The following is a 20,457-nucleotide window of genomic DNA, read 5'->3' as shown; positions in this document are numbered from 1 at the left end:
ATATTTTGAACCAAATCAACCTTTAACCTTACGTGTCCTTGCAGCGCCTCTCGCGGGGAACAGGGAAGGGAGGTCTCGGTTAGCGCTCTCACGCAACCTGGCCAATCTTTAACCCGGGCGCCGCTCTGTGCTGCACGCGATACAGCTTGACACTTTTATAGCTGCTCATTTAACCGACTCGCTGCAAAACTGGAAACGTTACTGTAAACTAATTAATGGCTTAATGACGTTTGTAGATCACAGCTGACATTAACTTGCTTATAATGTAACGGCTTAAATAAAGTTAAAATAAAATCTAATGTCTTCGTTGAAATGCGCCAAAAAAGACATTCAGAGTACTAATACATGGCTGATAGAAAATTAAATAATTGCTATGTATTCTGTGACTTCTAATGTGTCAGATTTATCAAACCGTCAAAAGCAAATGCTTTGATTAAAACACTTAGGGGCTAAAAGTTTTACCGCCCAGAAACACGCACCTTCGCACGCTAAGAACCTCCTTTGCAAGCTAAAAGCGAGTCTTACCTCAAGGACTATAAATTACATTTAAAAAGAAAAACATTTAATGACGCACGAAGTGTAGGCTATATTAATTCATCCTTCACTTAGATTGCTGTTCATACTAAAATTTCTTTTTCTTGGAGGATTTTACAGATTAATGCAATGATTAAACACAATGTATGCAGTACTTAATCACAACGTAAGTTACAATTTCGTTTCCGACGCGTTTATACGTTAACTTAATATAAAATACCGCAGGCATAAAAAAAATGAAATATATTATGCATTAGTACAAAATTATGAATAATATATAACATTTTATTTGCCCCAATATGCCTATATTAAAATCATATAACAACGTGAATATAGGCGACATTAAAAAGCAATTAAGTTATACATCCCTGAGTGTCCTGTCATATGGATGTAATTGTATTCATGGTGATTCCTCCGTGCATTTTCTCTACCAGCTTTAATGTAATAATATCGGCTGGTTTCAGCGTTGATATGCATAACATCTGCATATTATATAAATTAATGATTTAAAATCATATCAATACTAAATGTGTGCATTATTTTTAATTAGTATTACTGCGCGTAGTACGTAACTAACTTAAGTAATTTATTTTCAATACCAACGTGTGTGTGGATTAGGTTTATATTACTTTGTGGGGACCATTTTTCAGGTCCCCCACAAAGATATATGTCACTGCAATCAAAAAGCGAATTTTCTCTAGCTGGTTACTTAATGGTTAGGGCTAGGGCTGGTTGGGGGTTAAGGTTGTCATGTCGGAATTAGAGGTTTCTGCATAGAAATGAATGGAGAGTCCCCACAAAAACACAATTACAGTCCTATGTGTGTGTGCGTGTGTGTGTGTGAGAGCACGCGCGCTTCCTGCGTCCCTTTCCTCTAATCTCGTTCTGGTCTGTGATTCCTGATATATTACGATCTCTTCAAACACTTGCTGATTTCATATGGAAATAGACAGTTACTTGCGTCACACAGACACTGGCCAATAGAGCCCCGGGGTCGCTGTATAAAAGAAACGTATATATAGTACTAGTTCATTTCATAAACAGAAACGGGAGGATTTATATTATTTTCAGCAAAACAACGTAAACCGACGGCAACTGCAGGTTCGCGTTCACCTATTGTATCTGAACGCCTACGATCACAGTACCAAGGTAATTATGATTGAATTCCATATATTGTAATTACAAAATTGATTTTTTTTTCGTCAGTTTGAAAAACTGTGTTATTTTGCAGCTGTTTTAGTTGCCTAGAAGAAACTGTAATTTCAATTGGTAATCTATATTTGTCTATTGTCTAAAAATAACTGAATGAGCTTAGCAAGTAAATGAAGCAGTTGAAAGTTTTTCCCAAATTGGAATAATTTTTCAGATTTCCAGTTAACACTCTATCGATAGATCTGGTCTTTGTACTCTTAATAATTAGTTGCTAAATTAAAAAAAATGTAATTAAAAAAATTCTTCTGGAAAAACCAGGCAACATCAGGAATACTTAGCATTAATTTAGTGACCTATTTAATGTCATATCTAAAACCCCCAAAACCGTGTTTCTTTGTCAGTCTGAATGCAACCCTTCCCTTAGGATGTCAGTTCCCCTTAAATGTAATTATCGCCTTTCATTCAGAAACCCCAGTCAGGACTTGAAAAGCAAGGGGGAGTGTTTTTAAACACTTGTTTTCAACTTCTCTTCAGTGTCATTTTGTGTTCTCTGTTTTTTTAGGAGTGATACTCCAAGCCTCTTATATGAAAATGGCGCTAATGAATCTATCAATGGTGGGTTCCATCTCAGTGTCGGAAAGTCTGGTGGCTATGGCTACAATGTGCATTGTGTTCCTGATCTTTCGATTACTGCGCCCAAAAATCCCAGAGGGTCTTCAACAGCTGCCAGGACCCAAGCCGGTCCCCATAATTGGGAATGTGCTGGAGGTGGGGAGGAATCCTCACCTTAGCCTAACTGCTATGGCAGAGCACTACGGTTCTGTCTACCAGATTCACATCGGCATGCGTCCTGTGGTGGTCCTCAGCGGGATCAAAACTTTGCGACAGGCCCTCATCAGGCAAGGGGAGGATTTTGCCGGCCGGCCAGACTTGCACAGTTTCCGTCTCCTACTTGACGGAAAGAGTTTGGCGTTCAGCACTGATTTATCCGGAGTCTGGTATACCCGTCGAAAACTGGCCACCAGTGCCTTGCGCTCATTTTCCATCGTAAAGGGCAGCAGCGCTGGCTACTCCTGTATCCTGGAAGAGCACATCTGTAAGGAGGGCGAGTACCTAGTCAAGCAGCTCAGCTCTGTCATGGAAGCAGAAGGCCACTTTGATCCATTCCGCTATATCGTGATTTCGGTTACCAACGTGATCTGTGGCATGTGCTTTGGCCGGCGGTACCACCACGATGACCAGGAACTGCTGAACTTGGTGAACATGAGTGATGAGGTTGGACGTGTATTGGGCAGCGGGAACCTGGCTGACTTCATCCCTTTCTTACGGTTCTTGCCTAATCACACTATGAAAGCCTTCCGGGAGATCAATGATCGCTTCACCACTTTTGTGCAGAAGATCGTCATGGAGCACTACACCACCTTTAACAAGGTCTGTTTGGAAAAATCTGTATTATGTATTTTGGAGTAATCCAAACTATTTTCCAAATTGGGCTTATTGTTCATCAATATTTTATCTTTTAGAAGAATATCCGTGACATCACAGATTCTCTCATCAATCACTGTGAGGACAGGAAGGTGGATGAAAACTCAAACATCCAAGTCTCTGATGAAAAGATTGTTGCCATTGTCAATGATCTCTTTGGTGCAGGTGAGTAGATCCGTATTTTTCAACTGTGAAGACAGATGTCCTAAAAGTCAGCCTCAGGTATACATGCCAATATGTCTGAGATATATAAGTGCATTCAAGAGTGTTTAATTAATCATAACTTATTTCGTTATTGCTTCTTCCTCCAGGATTTGATACCATAAGTACAGCACTGTCATGGGCTGTTGTGTACTTGGTTGCTTACCCTGAATTCCAAGAGAAGCTCCATCAAGAACTGAGTGAGTCATATTTTGGCTAATTAGGGTATTTAAGTTTCTTCGGCATTGAATGTTGTTCAATTGAATGCTTGCTGACACCGCAGTTACTCTCTGACTCTTGGTGACTGGCTAATCACATTTGCATGCTCATCTTTGCAGGGGAGCGTGTTGGAATGGATCGTACCCCACGTCTCAGTGACAAGCCCAAGCTGCCGCTTCTGGACGCCTTCATTATCGAGCTATTCCGCCACACATCCTTCCTGCCTTTCACCATCCCACACTGGTGAGTCAGGGGCACATTCTAATAGTCCTGCTTTTTTCCATTGATGACTTTAATCAATGACTCTTTGGGTGTTAGATGACTAGAGGTGTAAAGATTGGTGATTGGACTGTTATTCAACATATTTTGGCTCCAGAAAAGCTGAAAGAAGTTGCTATCAATTGAACTACTAAGAGTAACACCTTACAAGTAACTGTAACCTCTACTAGAAGGTTGCAAAATCTCAGACACTAATTAATTTCTGGACATAAAAAAAAAGTTGTCATAATTAACATGCTACTGTTCTCTTCACAGCACAACTAAAGACACAGCACTCAATGGGTTCTTCATCCCTAAGGACACATGCGTCTTCATCAATCAGTGGCAGGTCAACCACGACCCGTAAGTTCTACCTAATGTATATCCATCCGTCATGTTTAACACATTTACAGTCATGTGAAAAAGAGAGTACACCCCCTTTCAGTTCTATGGTTTTATGTATCAGGACATAATAAAAAAAATTATCTGGTCCTTACCAGGTTCTAAAATAATTTAAATCTAACCTCAGGTGTTATACTACACACAACAGATTCCACCGTGTCATTTTTTATTTCAAAATGGAGAAGCCATATGTGAAAAATTACACCTCATGATTCAATAGCTAGTAGAACCACCCTTAGTAGCAGTAACTTGAAGTAATCACTTTCTCCTCAGTCTTCTTGTTCAGTCTTTTTCTAATTGTACTGTCATGAACTTTAACATTTAACATGCTGTCTGAGGCCTGTAGAGTCTGAGATGTAGCTCTTGGGGTTTTTCGCAATTTCTCTGAGCGCTGCATGGTCTGACCTTGGGGTGATTTGCTGGGATGTCCACTCCTGGGAAGATTGGCAACTGTGTTGAATGTTTGCCACTTGTAAATAATCTTTCTCACTGTAGAATGATGGATTTCAAATTGTTTGGAAATGGCCTTATAACCCTTCCCATATTGATGGGCAGCAACAATTGCTTCTCTAAGATCATAGCTGATGTATTTCCTCCTTGGCACTGTGTTAACACACACCTGAATGCTCCAGACCAGCACACTGCCAAAACTTCTACTTTTTTAGAGGTGGCCACACTTGCTGATGGTCAATTAATCAAGTGCATTTGATTAGCAGCATATGGCTGCTACTTACCCTCTTCATTCCTATGGAAGCAATAAGGGTGACTTTCATTTTTCATACCTTCTTCTGCATTTTGTCATGTCATGTGTTGTTGTTCATCTGAGGTTTTATCTACCTAATTTTAAGACCTGCGAAGGACCAGATTATTTTTTTACTATGTTCTGATACGATGATTTCTTTTTCACATGACTATATATACCTTGATCCGTGACCCTGACCAGGATAAGTGGTTGTAGAGGATGGGTGGATGGATTGATGGGTTGTAGACATGAATATAGTAATCTGACAATCTTCTGGACATGAAGCCTATTCCTAACCACTGCACCATTTATACCGAGTCTTGCAATGACGTAATATGTGCTGCTTTCTCCTTTGTTTTATAGTACGATATGGAAAGAGCCCTTCTCCTTCTACCCAGAACGGTTCCTAAGCCCCGATGGAACAGAGGTCAACAAAGTCATGGCAGAGAAGGTTCAGTTGTTTGGTATGGGCAAACGTCGCTGCATTGGTGAGACTATTGGCCGCATTGAGGTCTTCCTCTTCCTGGCCATCCTGCTGCAGAGGCTGCAGTTCCACAAAGTGCCTGGGCATCCGCTGGACATGACCCCTGAGTATGGCCTGACCATGAAGCATAAACGATGCCAGCTGGGTGCCCTCCTGAGGGAGTAGGGGGTGGCAAAGCACTGGTGTCCCACCCACAGAGTTCATTTGTGAATATAAGTCCAATAATATGAGGACATGTCATATTTTTTCCATCGCTTTATTCTGAACATGATAGAAAGTTGGTTGAATGTCTAAGAGGTACTACAGATTTTTGACAGATGTACATCAATGTGTTTCCATTTTGTTAATCAGTAGACTTTTGTGAAATGTTTGTTTTTGCCAGTAAGTGATTAACGTGGGCAGTGACTGAAAGGGAGACAAAGTGTGCTGTACTTTAGTATCCAGCACAAAATAAACTACTGCAGTTGTCGTGCCAGTTCATCACAAGACACAAGCACATTAGAGGCATTGTTTCACTTTGCTGCATGGGACGAACATGCAAACTTCAATCACAAAGCAGGGCTGAGACTCGAATCTCCAGGCTTTGCAGTGCTGGCTTTTCACTGAGCTACAAAGTCACCCTATACACAGCCAATGTGTTTTTTCATTGTCTCGCTTTGAAAATGACTTCCTAATACACAGGTTTTTCCTTTGATGAGCAGCAATGATCATGTTGCTAAAACCCATTTTTCTTGTTTGCAAACTGTATATATTAATACATTGTAAGCTGTTCCAGAGAAATAAGTGTAAATTAGTAATACTGAAGGCATTTTGCTATGTCTGAAATTTATCCCAATATGTGGTGTATGTTTTTTTGTGATTGTATATACATTTTACTACATTTTGACTGCAAAAATGTATTTTGTACTTAAATACTATAAGAAACATTAAATATTTTATGAAACATTGGGACTTGTTTAAAAGTGTTCTTCAATTAGGCTACTGAAAATGGTAAACGCCACTGGATTAGTTTTGCACACATTTACAAAGACATCTTTAATTGGCAGAGAAGATAAGAGTCGTATCATCAGTCCTCATCCTGCTGGACCTGCCTCTGACACAATAAACATCAGGTATTCCTGTCCACTCCCTCTCACTGGGACTCCTGTGTAAATATTGAGTCTTTCCTCCCAGGAACATCCTTCTGGATGTCACAGAGGGCAAAACTCTCCTACTTACACCAGGTAAGAACTTGCATTCACTCATTAGAACCTACATTTCAGCAGCTGGTGATTCCTTCCCGCCACAAAAACAAATCTCATTTTATGTGTGCTCTGTCTGGCCAGGAGATTGGCAATATAGTATATATAGTATATAATCACAGATCTTAAGACTTTTGTTCTTAATTACTCTAATTGTTCTCAGGCATATCTACACGTTAGTTGTTAGTTCTAAGGCATTAAGGGGACAAAGATATGATCTTTTATTTGCCATTTGTACAAATATAAATACAGGTATATTGGAATGCTTCTTCTTTTGCATATGCCATCTTGCTTTCCTTTGAGACAGGCTGTGGGGCTGCATTATTTGAAGAACGCAGTCTATGCAGCCATTTCCCCATAATTTACGGCTATTCATATATGCATATACACACACTACATTCAAAAGCTTGGGGTCACTTAGAAAATTTTTGTCCATTAAAATAACATCAGATCGATCAGAAATACTGTGTAGACATTGTTAATGTTGTAAATGACTATCATAGCTGGAAACGGCTGTTTTTTAATGGAATATCTACATAGGTGTAATGGTAGAATGTGGTGTTTCTTAATGCAAGTTTATCATTTTAAAAGGTTAATTGATCATTAGAAAGCCCTTTTGCAATTCTGTTAGCACAGATGGAAAATGCTGCACTGATTAAAGAAGCAATAAAGCTAGCCTTCTTTGGAGCTTTGGTGATGGAAAGGTTGGTGCCTGCAACGTCTCCACGATCTGTGGCGTCTGTCCGGCCTGCTCGCCCTTCCCCCTGTGGCGTCTGTCCGGCCTGCTCGCCCTTCCCCCTGTGGCGTCTGTCCGGCCTGCTCGCCCTTCCGCCTGTGGCGTCTGTCCGGCCTGCTCGCCCTTCCCCCTGTGGCGTCTGTCCGGCCTGCTCGCCCTTCCGCCTGTGGCGTCTGTCCGGCCTGCTCGCCCTTCCGCCTGTGGCGTCTGTCCGGCCTGCTCGCCCTTCCCCCTGTGGAGTCTGTCCGGCCTGCTCGCCCTTCCCCCTGTGGCGTCTGTCCGGCCTGCTCGCCCTTCCGCCTGTGGCGTCTGTCCGGCCTGCTCGCCCTTCGGCCTGTGGCGTCTGTCCGGCCTGCTCGCCCTTCCCCCTGTGGCGTCTGTCCGGCCTGCTCGCCCTTCCCCCTGTGGCGTCTGTCCGGCCTGCTCGCCCTTCGGCCTGTGGCGTCTGTCCGGCCTGCTCGCCCTTCGGCCTGTGGCGTCTGTCCGGCCTGCTCGCCCTTCGGCCTGTGGCGTCTGTCCGGCCTGCTCGCCCTTCCGCCTGTGGCGTCTGTCCGGCCTGCTCGCCCTTCCGCCTGTGGCGTCTGTCCGGCCTGCTCGCCCTTCCCCCTGTGGCGTCTGTCTGGCCTGTTCGCCCTGCCCACTGAAGCAGCATCAGCACCTGCCTGCCATCACCTGCCTGCCCCCTGCTTTGAGATTCAAATATTAAAATTGGGTGTTAATTGGGACTTTGCCATCTTGCTCATTTGACTTCCTCTGCCAGGCCCTGGAGGATGGGCTCCCTCTTAGTCTGATTCCTCCCAAGGTTTCTTCCTTCTAGGAAGTTTTTCCTTGTCACTGTCGCCTCTGGCTTGCTCACGGGGGACTTTGGGCGGGGATGCTGTAAAGATTTTGAGACAATTTAATGTTGTGAAAACACCCTATACAAGTAAAATTGAATTTAATTGAGATTTGTACAGGGTTAGTAGGATCTTGAAGAAGGAGGGCTATCACTCCAAATGTCCCAAACACAGCTCCAAACTATGCAAGAACTATTTAGGGAAGAAGCAGTCAGCTTGTATTCTGTGTATAATGGAGTGGCCAGCACAGTTACCGGATCTCAACTCTATTGAGATGTTATGGAAGCAGCTTGACCAAATGGTACATCAAGCCAATCCAACTTGTGGGAGATGCTTCAAGAAGCATGGGGTGAAATCTGACCAGATTACCTCAACAAATTTACATCTAGAATGCCCAAGGTCTACAAGGTAGTAATTGCTGCAGATGGAGGACTCCTTGACCAAAGTAAAGTCTATGGAAGTAAATCTGTGTCATCACAATTTGAATTTTATATGCCACTGAAATTCTAACATTGAATATTTATGCATTGGAAATATGCATCGGAAATTTGATGGTCCGAATTCACATGCAGATATACGAGGATAAAAATACAAAGACAACATTTCAAAGTTGCTCCAATTCGATGGTCCGAATTCACATGCAAAAATACGAGGTTAAAAAATACAAAGACAACATTTGAAAGTTGCTCCAATTCGACGGTCCAACCAGATGCTCTTGTCACGTCAGCTGCAGACAGACCTAAGCCCAAGTCGAACGCAGCCACAGATTCGATTGCTTAGCCTTGGTATCCCGGATGTATAACTCTTATTTTTAATCTCATATTTTTGCATGTGAATTCGGACCATTGAATTTCCGATGCATAAATATTCAATATTAGAATTTCAGTGGCATATAAAATTCAAATTGTGATGACACAGATTTACTTCCTTAAAAGTCTGAAGAACATCATTATTATTTGAATTTAAAAATGATTATTTCTAACTTTGTCAATGACTACTTCTTTTTTATTTAGCTATATTTCCTATTCAAACTCATTTAATGTATGTTTTCATGGAAAACAATTAAATTTGTGACCCCGAACATTTGAACGTTAGTATATATATTACTGTAATGAAGGTTCGTGAAAACTGAAATAACGTTAAGTGTCTTCCACAATCATACCGGCCGTTTAATCATGGAAATCTACACATTAAACAGCAATTGACAGTAGTCTCCATAGCACGATCAGCAAGACGAAATTGAGATTGGACGCTCGTTTGCGAATGATGTCATCACGCGACGTAGGAAATGAGGTAAGACGCGAACCGGCTTTCAGGAAGTAAAGCGTCTGTCTGCGGTAGAAGTGCAGGCGTACTTCTGCGGGAAAGTTATTTATCGGTACAAGTTTTGGAAAGGGACCGAAATATTCGACTTAGAGCTGATATTTTTATAGAGACCTTTGACTGCAGGTTCATCATATTTTATATTTATGAGTTTTGAAACACTAGTCTTGATTTCCAGGAGGCTAAAAATAGCGGTGTATGTGTTAACTGTAGATTTCAGTCCTGCTTTCGTGTGTATCACAAATTAAAATGAAGGACTAGCTGAATAGAAAGATAAGCAAAATCTGAGAATTTAGATGCGGCACATTGCCGCTTGCAAACTGGAAGTGGCTTTCGAGTTTGCGTTGCTTGTGTTCTGTAGTTGCGAGGCAGAAATTGACCCGGAAAAGACCGTCGCGTAAATTTCGGCCAAGTTTAACACTCACTTTCACCGCGTACGCGATTCAGTTCATCCCCAAGGTGTATCTTCAGAGACGGATTTTGTTTCCCGCCATTAGCAAACAAAATGTCTTATGATTTCTCCTTAGGTGTAACTAATAATATGGCTGCAGACTGGCTGGGAAGTTTGGTGTCGATCAACTGTGGACCTACACTCGGTGTATACCAGGGAGAAGTGTCTGCGGTGGACCAGGGTAGTCAAACTATATCACTGAGGCATCCTTTCCACAATGGCATCAAGTGTCTGGTTCCTGAGGTCACTTTCAGGTGAACTGAATAAACATCTAAATGTTTATCAGATCAGCTCCGTGTTAATGGACAGGCCATGGCTACTTTAGCTTGCACCTTGATGGCACAAGGTGTGTTTAGGTATTAATAATGCAACATTGAAAACAGTATGTCTCTCGCTAAGCAAATGCTATGCAGATACACTGTAATTATACAATTATAATTGTTTTTTCTGTTGCTGTTCTTTTGTCGTCCAGTGCCATAGACATCAAGGATCTTAAGATTTTGGAGATCCGAAATGGTAGCCAGGGCGGCAGACTCAGCCAGGTCAGTGTGGTTGACTCGGGCCCCTTGTCTGCGGGAAGCCAGGAGCAGGGTGGCGACGGATGCAGCGGGGCACCAGCTAGCAGTGCTCCAGTGGCAGTGCCACGTAAAACAGAACTGACATTGCTGGAGGAGAGGAGCTCACTGCCTCAGCCACAGTGCTCCAAGAGTTACGGGGAACGTCGCAGTGAGGCAGCGGGGCAGGCCAAAGGCCCCCAGCAGAGACGCAACTCCTGTGAGTACTGCTCCGTCCTGGTAGATTGTCGTCAGCCATTATTGCAGGTGCCCAACATCCGAAATACCGTCTTCTCAGACCAGGTTTTCGGTGGGAAATGGCGTGTGGCAGCAGGACCGCATTACGGGTATTAAGTGCCCCAGGGCCACAGCGCACATGCAGTCTGATTTGTGGCTCTTGAAATTCAGAGCTTTATCTAAAATAGGGAAAACATGAAAAAAAAAAAAAGAATAGTATGCAGTCGGCAGTGAGTGGCTCAGCAGCCTAAGTCTCTGTACCTGTGATCAGAAGATTGCCGGTTCGAGTCCTGGTCTTGCCAGAACACTTACATGTCTGTTGGCCCTTGAGCAAGGCCCTTAACACCCAGCCCCAGGGTCTCCTCATGTTGGCTAACCCTGTCCTGTGACCATGGTGTCATGGAGAGCAAGACTGGGTGGGCAAAGAGGGGCGTTCCAGTGTACTGGTACTTGTGCAAGTGGCAAAGTATTAATATATATTAGATATTGAATATTAAATCTCACTACCTTAAAGGACATTTGTGAATGGGGTGGGGTGGGGGTGTAATGAGGAATGCCCAAATGCCAATATGATTAATCTGGGTGGCAGGATGAAAACCGTTCAGCGTTTTCTGCGTTGTTTTATTGCCCAGCTGCAGCCCTGAAAAAGCTAGGTGGGATGGGATGTCACTCTTCCAGATGGGTTTAGCGGAGGTTTGCCCTGACTTGGCACACTGCTGTCCAACTCTGCCTTTATGACATACCTGTGTATGATTCAGAGTGGTAATCTTTCCCTTCTCCCCACCAATATCGGTCTAAAGAGGTTATTCCAGGGCATGTTTACATCCTCTCATGCCTTCCTTGTCCTCATTTAATCCCCCCCCCTCTGTCTGCGTCTGGAATGCCGCTGTTCCTGCTGTTAGCTGGGAACAGTCAGGCAGCTGTGTTTTTCCCAGTGTGCTGCTAACTAACTATTAGTCAAGGCTCCATAACTTAACAACACTGATGGGGCAAGAAGTGAGGTCTGTTATGCTATAACATGCTATGGCCAAAATTCAGTAATTTAAGTATTTTCTTTCCCAAAGGATGTAAGATAGACGATCCATTCATTCTCAGCCGCAAACATTTAGTGTTGGGGAGTTGTGACATGCTGCTTTTATACACCATCATCATCGTTCCTGCTCGTGCCCACAAACACAAACCACACTTCAGAAAGCTCTTCATTGTTTATTTCTTTGACGCACTTGTACAATTATGGTTTAGAGCAAATCTTGTAAATTATGTTTTATAGAGGCAAATGCTTTGAGCTGTTGTCATTGAGCTGTAAAGTCATCCGGCAATGCGTCTGTGATGTGTGCGCAATGCTGCAAAATTATATATTGGCCTTTTGTTGGATATACTGGGGAATCCCAGTCCAAACTGGCTACAGTACTTTTCCAGGTTCTGGTGGTGTCACTCAAGAGTGGATACAATTATTAATGTTGCATAGAAATCTTTACAAAGTTGTTGGAAGATGGATAAATGGGAAACACTGGTAATTCGCTAATTGATGACATTGTTACGGTTGTGTCCTTGGATAGTCAGTTTTCCTAGTACATCTGAAGTCATTTGTTTGTTTAGTCAGAACTCTACTGCTGCCTTTGGAGACATTGTTGGCTTCCAGCCCCTTGGGAATTTCCAGATTTTTGTGGTGTCCACCTTAAGTCTGCCACTGCATGTGTCGGTGACATCCTGTCTTTGATTAGTGACAGTGAGAGGATTTGATATCATAACAAACTCCTCAGTAATTCAGAAGCATAACGTCCAGTTTGTGAGGTTCTGAAAACCTAGTCATTGGTTTTGGGTGTGTCTGTGTGTAGGTTTTGTTTCTCCTTTGGTAGCTGAGACTGATTCACACAAAGGAAATGATCTATCACAGATTAAAGCTTTACGTCTTACAGTAGGTACCAGCAGGTAAGCACATGGACTGGAGAAATATTTAAAGACTGGCCCAGAATGCTTCAGATTCAAAATATCATTACCTTAAAGGACATTTGTGAAATTTTTGAGATCTTGTAAAAGCTTCAGTAGAAATGAAAGTGATATCCCACATGTCAGGTCAGGGGGTACCCCAGCAGCCATATGTCAAAATCTGTGAAAGATAATGGGTCGAATTTCTTGGTATCTTTAGTATTGTCAATATTCTGACAGTAAATCTAGCCTGGTACCTACTTAGAGTTGTGGCACAAAGAAGATGTCCGAAAGAAGCAACCTGAATTCAGCTACAAACCTGATAGTTCTTAGTCAGGAAGAGTCCAGTGTTTATGGAGTAGTAGTGTTGCAGATCTGTTTGCATAAACGGTATTGGATGTCCTTAAGTTCTCTCTGTTAGGCTGTAACCTCTGATAGGGGAGCGCTGTCTCGGTTCTGCCTTCGGCGTGTCATACACGCTTTTAGAACACAGTCCCTCATCTGCACATTGGCTGTGCAGAGCGTTGCAGTAGCCCTTCAATAATAGCCCCTTTAGTGACCCTAACGCAGCTCCGCCCATGCTAGCCCTGCTCTGATTGCATACTGCGTACTGTGTTACAGCATTGCTCAGTATCTATTTTCCCTCTTAGATATGACCTTAGTCCCCCCTTTGCACCTTTGCACTCATTTGTAGTGTGTTTTTACATTTTCACGTATAAGTTTAAATGCTCATCTTCATTCATCTCTGCATGTTTAAAGAACACTCTCATTCAGCTGTGCGTATAATAAAACCATGAAGTGCAAAAGCAACACTGCTGAATAATATTTTATGGCCACGGATTTCCAGATTGAATGGCACGGTTTACATAGGTTAGTGCCGACAACAGGCAGGCAATGCTAACATAACTCTGGCCTTTTCCCCCTAGTCTGCTGATCAGTAACTTTCCACTCAGCCCCAGCACTGTCAGCGTTCTGGCGAGATATGTTAGCAAAACCGACAGGTGGGGCTTCACGCCGTTTTCCCAGGGCAACATGCGCCTCTTTTATGGGGCCTGGATTCAGAATCATTTTACTTGTAAACAGTGTGTGTATCAGGTGCATGCTGGGAAATAAAACAGTACAGCAAATCTGCTGGAGCTCTGACAGAAGTCTGGCATGCTGAAAGATTTATGGGATGTTCATTTGCTTTTACTGCTAAAGATCTGCTTGCTTGCTCAAAGGGAAATTGTTGTTTGGAGAGAAACTCTTGCCCTTAGGCAGGGATCAGTATTCATATTTTGTGCTGATGTTCTATGTTGTTTTTAGGCAGACTAAATCCTCCACAACCCCCCCCCCCCCCTTTCTTGTTAGGGTCTTCGAGTTGCAGGGGCCCCAGTCAGGCCACACCCAAGAAGAACGGGATGAAGAGCGGCGGCGGACCGGCAAAGAACAAAGACAGCGAGTGCTTTGGCGACGGCGTGGACGAAGGCCTCGGCACAGACTTTGACTTTGAGGGCAACCTGGCGCTGTTTGACAAAGCGGCTGTCTTCTCCCAGATCGACACGTCGGAGCGCCGTGCTGGCGGGCCCCGTTCCCGCGGGGGGCCTGGCGAGCGGACGCCCTCCCGTTATCGTCACGACGAGAACATCCTGGAGGGAAAGCCCGTCATCTACCGGCAGATAACTGTGCCACAGCCTGGGGGGGTAGAGTACTGCACCGGTAAACATCCCCTTTGGTGCACAGGGTGTTTATTTGCTTGGTTCATGCCATAATTATATGCTGTAATTCCAAATTGACGCAGCTGAAGGGATTCAGTTTAAATCCTTGCTCTTGAGTACTACAAGAGGGGATTTGAACCAGCAGCTTCACTTCCACTCTCTCTGCTGCCTCAGCTTCCCAGAAGCACATGGAAGCTACTGCAGGTTCCTGTCCTCTTCATTCATACCTGCATCGCCGCATTGCTCTCGTTCAGGTTCATAGGAACTGGGGGGCTGCTTTGATACCAAGTGTTAGGATCATACCTGTCCAGTAGGTAGCCATAAGATTAATCTTTCCTTGGGCATCTTAAAAGCAGGGTACTGGCACAAGGGTACAACAGAGGTTTCCTTCATTGGACCTTAACCTGCAGCTTTTTGATCCGCCTTCGGCAGAGAGCCTGCTCTTTGTTGCTTCCGCCGTGCCTTCATTTTGAGCCCAGACTCTGAGTGTGATAAAGATTAAATCCTGCGATTTGGTGGTTCACTGAGTATGTTTTGCTGTCTCATTAGACGTGTTCCCGAAGCGCTTACATTTAATATGTATTCATGGGCATCTGATTGTATATGAACCAAAATCCTTCGCCAAAGTTTGGTCCCATTTAGGATCCGTCGGCATGATTTATAGCTGATTGACAGAGGTCCAAGTGAGTTTATAGTAATAAAATAATAAAGCATGGGGTTTGTCTCATCAGGACCTGGCGCGGTGTCCTGTGAAATGGCATCGGCGGTCCCTGTGTGCCGGGCCTGATTAGATATGGCTGTCCCTGCTGTGATTATCGGGCATTCTCCTATGTGGGGGGTGTGGCCTTGGAAGGAGGACCTGTGGTGATCCTATTCCAGACATACCACCCGCAATTAGCGCAAGGCAACTAGCCCCCCCCCCCCCCCCCTTATCTGCCGCCAGTTGCATGACTGAGAGCAGTTTGTCACCTTATCTGTTGCCGCTGTAGCGGATTTTTGAACAAAGATTAATCAAGGGATTCTCTCACGCACGCCGTGCCAATGGGGGCGTCGAAGTCATGTGACATTCACCCTGTGTCACATGAGCGTGCAGCAGCATGTCAGGTTACACCTGGTACATGTGATCGCAAGCACTCAGTCACAAATGGTATGGTTTTGTTTTACTTAATTTCAGAGATGTGCAAGAACAGCCATGTGCGTTGTCCTATATCAACCCGTTTAACCGGGTAGTGGTGGAACACACTGAACATGTGGTCGTCTGCATGGATGGTGCAGCGGTGCAGATTGCAAGTGCCTCCATGTCTTTCTCTGTGTCTGTTTGCTGGTTGCTGTAGACTCGGGACTGGTGGTGCCCAGCGTGACCTACGACCTGCATAAGCGCCTGCTGTCCATGGCGGAGCGGAGCGGCCTCACGTTGGAGCGCCGCTTGGAGATGACGGGCGTGTGTGCCAGCCAGATGGCGCTGACACTGCTGGGTGGGCCCAACCGGTGAGGTAGTGGCTGGCCGAGGGGCGGGGTAGTGGCCATCATATGCTCTGGTGGGATGGCTGTGGGACACGGTGGCCAATGCTGATTGGCTCCCGGTGTATCCATTTAAAATAACCTAGTAAATTAGAATCGCTGATCACTGGGTTCCTCTTTGGATAGACCACGACATTCTAATGGAAAGTCCGGATACAGTTGTGGTGTGTCAGTAGGTCAGTATTGAGATGGGCTCCTCGTTCCCTGTAGGTTGACCCCCAAGAACGTGCACCAGCGCCCCACAGTGGCCCTGCTGTGTGGCCCCCACGTGCAGGGTGCCCAGGGCGTCAGCTGTGGACGACACCTGGCCAACCATGAGGTGGAGGTCATCCTCTTCCTGCCCAACTTTGTCAAGATGATAGAGGCCATCACTAATGAGTTGACCCTCTTTAACAAAACGGGAGGCAAGCAAGTGTCCAGCATCAAAGGTACCGTCAGTAAACACGTCTCACCTGTTCCGACACAGTATTTAATTGCTGTCTTCCACAGAATATTTACCAAGACTAGACATGTTATTGCTACCTGGTTCACCTGAGGCCATTGTACTTGGTGGTAGTGTTGTGGCGGATAAGTGGTAAGCATGGTTTGGTTGTAAATTGTCGCCCTCTAGAGGTTGCGATTAGTGCTATGCGAGTACATGTCTTTTCAACCTGTGCTTTCCATGCAGACCTACCCGAGAGCCCAGTGGACCTGGTCATCAACTGCCTCGACTGTCATGAAAATGCCTTCCTCAGGGACCAGCCGTGGTACCGGGCTGCCGCAGACTGGGCCAACCAGAACCGAGCCCCTGTGCTGAGCATCGACCCGCCGGTGAGCGGGCAGGACCAAGCGGTGGAGGCCAAGTGGTCCCTCTGTCTGGGCCTGCCCCTGTCGCTGGCCGAGGGGGCAGGCCGGGTTTACCTGTGTGACATTGGCCTGCCTCAGCAAATATTCCAGGAAGTGGGCATCAGTTATCACTCGCCGTTTGGCTGCAAGTTCGTCATTCCCCTGCACTCTTCATAACAGGACCCGTGATTGAACCAGGCCCCTGGCCTTCACTTATCCACTTCAGTCATCCTCCCTAGGGTGTGACAACAGTTAATTTGGAGACTGCACCAAATATATTCCATGACAAAAGAAAAAAAGAGGTAAAAGAAGCTCTAATGGGTTTTTGCCATTCAGTAGAGATTTGCAGGGGTCTTGGATCCACTTGAGTATTCTAGACCTCTACTGGTGCTCTATTCTGCTGGAGACTGAGCTGGACCCAGTGACCAAGCTGCTTGGATGTTTTATGTCATGCTGATCATGGTCTACGATTCATGTGGTCATGGAAGTGAAGAAGGCATGGTCCTTTTGAGGTGGAGCCAGCGTTGACAGTTGAGGTCCCTGTTGTGTGAAGCCAGTCACAAAAGCAGTTGGAAAGTCTTATGAAAACTATAAGTGTGGAAGGAGGATGTTCTGCTGATGTTCTATACAAAACATGTGACTGTGTTTTTGAGTTTATATTTTGAAATGATTGATAGTGTCATTTTGGCTTTAAAAGGAAGGAATGTCTGATTCTGTAAGGCTTTCGGTATTACTCTTCTGTCTGCTATGATTGCACTTTGAGCTGAAACCTGAGGCAGAATCTGCCTTGTAATGACTGCCACCCAGCCTGTGTTTCACTCGTTTGAACTTTGCCTCCCACATTTTGGAAGAATTCTCTCCCCTGGCCAACATAAAGCGAAATCGAGTCTGGTGATGGAAAGCAGTGTCTTTCCAGGTTCTGCCGAAGTGGATCACAGCACTGCTTCAGTTCTGCCTTACAGTAGCTCACATGCAAACTGCACAGTGTGAGTTTCCAGTGAAAACCCTACATCACTAGTTTATCGTTCATCAGAAGCTGCAGTCTTTGACCGTCAGAGAGTTGGAATAGATAGGAGTTATTTTGCAGGAATGCTGAATACATTCCCAAGCTAAATGCGAAATTGGGGCAGGGGTGCCATTTTTAAATTTAATACTATGTGGTTATACTCAGCCTTAAATGTTTAAGTATGAATGTTTTTTTTTTTTTTTTTAACAAACATTTGTATCATTTTATTTCTATCCTTTTTCATATATAAGACAGTCGTGTCTACTCAGGGAAAGCCACGGATTGCTTCCTCGCTGGAAAGGTTCTACTCCATTAATTAAAACTAACATTTGTTTCATTACCACAGTGATTTGCAGGTAAATCTGTCACTTTTCATCTGCGTTACTTTCGGTTTACTCATTGACCCTTATATTTGTCAAAAGTTTTATTGTCATCATCTCTGTTTGTCCCCCTTTCTGGCTGCACTGAAATGTTTGCCTTGGAATCATTTGCTTATTTGGGTACACACATTCGGTGTCTGTCTCTCTGTCCATGTGGAACTGTTTGTCTTCCCTGTTCTCGGTCTTATGTTTGTTCAATTCTAATCTGTGGTCCACAGGGCTAGTTTGTCACTCAGGAGCAAAGCCGTCTTCCCTGTTTGCCCATGCAATGACAGTGTGAATATTTTCTAGGGGGAGTTTTGACTTTTTCCCAAGGCACAGGCTACAGGGTTGATGCATTTCTCTATCTGGCTTACCAGCCTCACCCTGATCCAGTCAGGCTCTGATGTTACCGTTGGTTTAAAAGAAATTGACTTTTCCATAGTTTTTCACACCATGAGACTTTGAATTAAAGAATGCCAGTTTAGCATTTTGAAGCTGTGGACATTTCATTACTAGCTTGTTCTCAGGGCCTAATTATTGTGGATTGAAGTAATGGTGTCATGGCTCTGTGGCCTTGGAAGCGTTTATTACTTGTAACACTCTGGTTTTAAACATGTTTATCAGCAAGACTGGTCTTTCAGGGTCTCTGCTGTTTATGCTCCGGTGAGAGGGCAGCAGCTGTGGATTCTGTGCAAGAACCTTTTTGACAGGTGCTTCCTTTGCAGCACTGAATGTAACTGGGAGTAAGAAAAGCAGACCAGCCACAATTATCACTGACAGCGAGTTAAGCAGAGAAGGTACTGCAAAGAACAACCATACATTGCTTGTTTAATATTTTGTGAATGTGGAGGCTTCATGGCTTTCATGCACTGAATAATGTGGTCCTCCAGGGTTTGGTAATATGCAGCTGTGCCATTTTTTTTTTATCATTACAGTTTTCACTTAAGGGTGATAATGATCAATTCATTTCCATGCTTTTTTTGTTAATTTTAATTTATTTTGTATAATTTGGGAGTCACTTGTGAACTCCAGTGATGGTGTGAGGGATGCTGTTTGCTCCAGGCCTTCCTGTAAGATGGAGGAGACGTGAACTAAACTGTTCGTGAACAGATGTAGGGGGAGGGTCAACCAGTGTCACCGAACATTATAGAGCCTGTGGTGGAGTTTTGAGTTCCAAATAAAGGAGTTCTGTTTCTGGCAAAGTTGATATTTGCATTCCTTGCTAGTATCTAACTGCATGTGTCTTAAATTGTCACTTTAGCGTCCGATCGGTGTGGGTGCAAAAAGCTGCCACTCCATGCACACTGACCACCGCCTGTGGTGCTAGGCAGTCTAGCATGACTTTTATAAGAATAATAGCCAGACTCTGTCAGACGGTTACGATACATATGCATGTGACCTGTAATCACATGAATTGTATGCAAGTGAGTATTGCCCAGATCAGACCATAAAGAACCCAAAGCAAGTCCACGGTTTTATAATAGTGGTAGTAGTTAATAACTAAAGCAAGGTTTTCAGTGAAGCTAAAGTTCATGTGAGAGAATTGTGTGTCTGTGTACACTAATCACCCATATCATTAAAGCCAATGATAGGTAAAGTGATTATCTCATTGCAATGGCATCTGTTTCTTGAAGTTGATGTGTTTGAAGAAGGAAAAATAAGGATCTGAGCAACTGACAACGGCCAAATTGTTATGGCTAGACAGGTGGGTCAGGGCATCTCAAAAAAGGCAGACCTGGTGGGGCATTCCTGGCATGCAGTGTTCCGTACCTTCCAAAAGTGGCCCACAGAAGGCCAGCCGGTGAACCGGCGATGGGCTCAAGGGCACCCAAGGCTCTTGGGGAGTGTAGACTAGCCCATCTGATCTACTGTAGTATAAATTCCTGAAAAAAAAGTTAATGTTCTGTATGGGGCTGTGTAGCCGCAGACCGGTCAGAGTGCCCATGCTGACCCTGTTCACTGCTGAATGTGCCTACAATGGGCAAGTGAGTGTCAGAACTGGACCATAGAGCAATGCAAGAAAGTGGCCCAGTCTGATAAGTTATGTTTTCTGTTACATCATGTGGGCAGCCAGGTGCGTGTGCGTCATTTACCTGGGGAAGAGATGGCACCAGGATGCACAATGGGATGAAGGCAAACGGGCGGAGGCAGTGTGATGCTCTGGGCAGTATTTTGCTGGGAAATCTTGAGTCCTGGCATTCATGTGGATGTTACTTTGACACGTACCACCTACCTAAACATTGTTGCAGAGCAAGTAAACCC

At 44.3% G+C, this 20,457-nt stretch overlaps 2 protein-coding genes across 4 annotated transcripts; both read left to right on the top strand.

Moving 5' to 3' along the window:
- Positions 1–1,426: 1,426 nt before the first annotated feature.
- LOC111848196 (cytochrome P450 1A1-like) lies at positions 1,427–6,425 on the top strand. Its single transcript, XM_023820010.2, has 7 exons — positions 1,427–1,683; positions 2,249–3,117; positions 3,210–3,336; positions 3,483–3,572; positions 3,711–3,834; positions 4,126–4,212; positions 5,357–6,425. Exons 2-7 carry the CDS (start codon positions 2,272–2,274, stop codon positions 5,640–5,642), a joined length of 1,560 nt encoding a protein of 519 aa, XP_023675778.1. The 5' UTR covers positions 1,427–1,683; positions 2,249–2,271; the 3' UTR covers positions 5,643–6,425.
- A 3,164-nt stretch (positions 6,426–9,589) lies between these two features.
- Positions 9,590–19,397, top strand: edc3 (enhancer of mRNA decapping 3 homolog (S. cerevisiae)). 3 transcript variants are annotated; one of them, XM_023820056.1, is made up of 7 exons: positions 9,590–9,668; positions 10,141–10,318; positions 10,537–10,838; positions 14,135–14,482; positions 15,816–15,969; positions 16,213–16,430; positions 16,670–19,397. In XM_023820056.1, exons 2-7 carry the CDS (start codon positions 10,155–10,157, stop codon positions 17,002–17,004), a joined length of 1,521 nt encoding a protein of 506 aa, XP_023675824.1. In that variant the 5' UTR covers positions 9,590–9,668; positions 10,141–10,154; the 3' UTR covers positions 17,005–19,397. The 3 variants fall into 3 exon arrangements, with proteins under 3 accessions (XP_023675824.1, XP_023675823.1, XP_023675822.1); XM_023820055.1 differs by having other exon boundaries at positions 9,596–9,739; XM_023820054.1 differs by having other exon boundaries at positions 9,596–10,318.
- Positions 19,398–20,457: the final 1,060 nt, after the last annotated feature.

Source organism: Paramormyrops kingsleyae, chromosome 13, assembly GCF_048594095.1.
Source record: "Paramormyrops kingsleyae isolate MSU_618 chromosome 13, PKINGS_0.4, whole genome shotgun sequence".
Classification (NCBI taxonomy): domain Eukaryota; kingdom Metazoa; phylum Chordata; class Actinopteri; order Osteoglossiformes; family Mormyridae; genus Paramormyrops; species Paramormyrops kingsleyae.
This window is presented reverse-complemented; position numbering and strand designations above follow the sequence as displayed.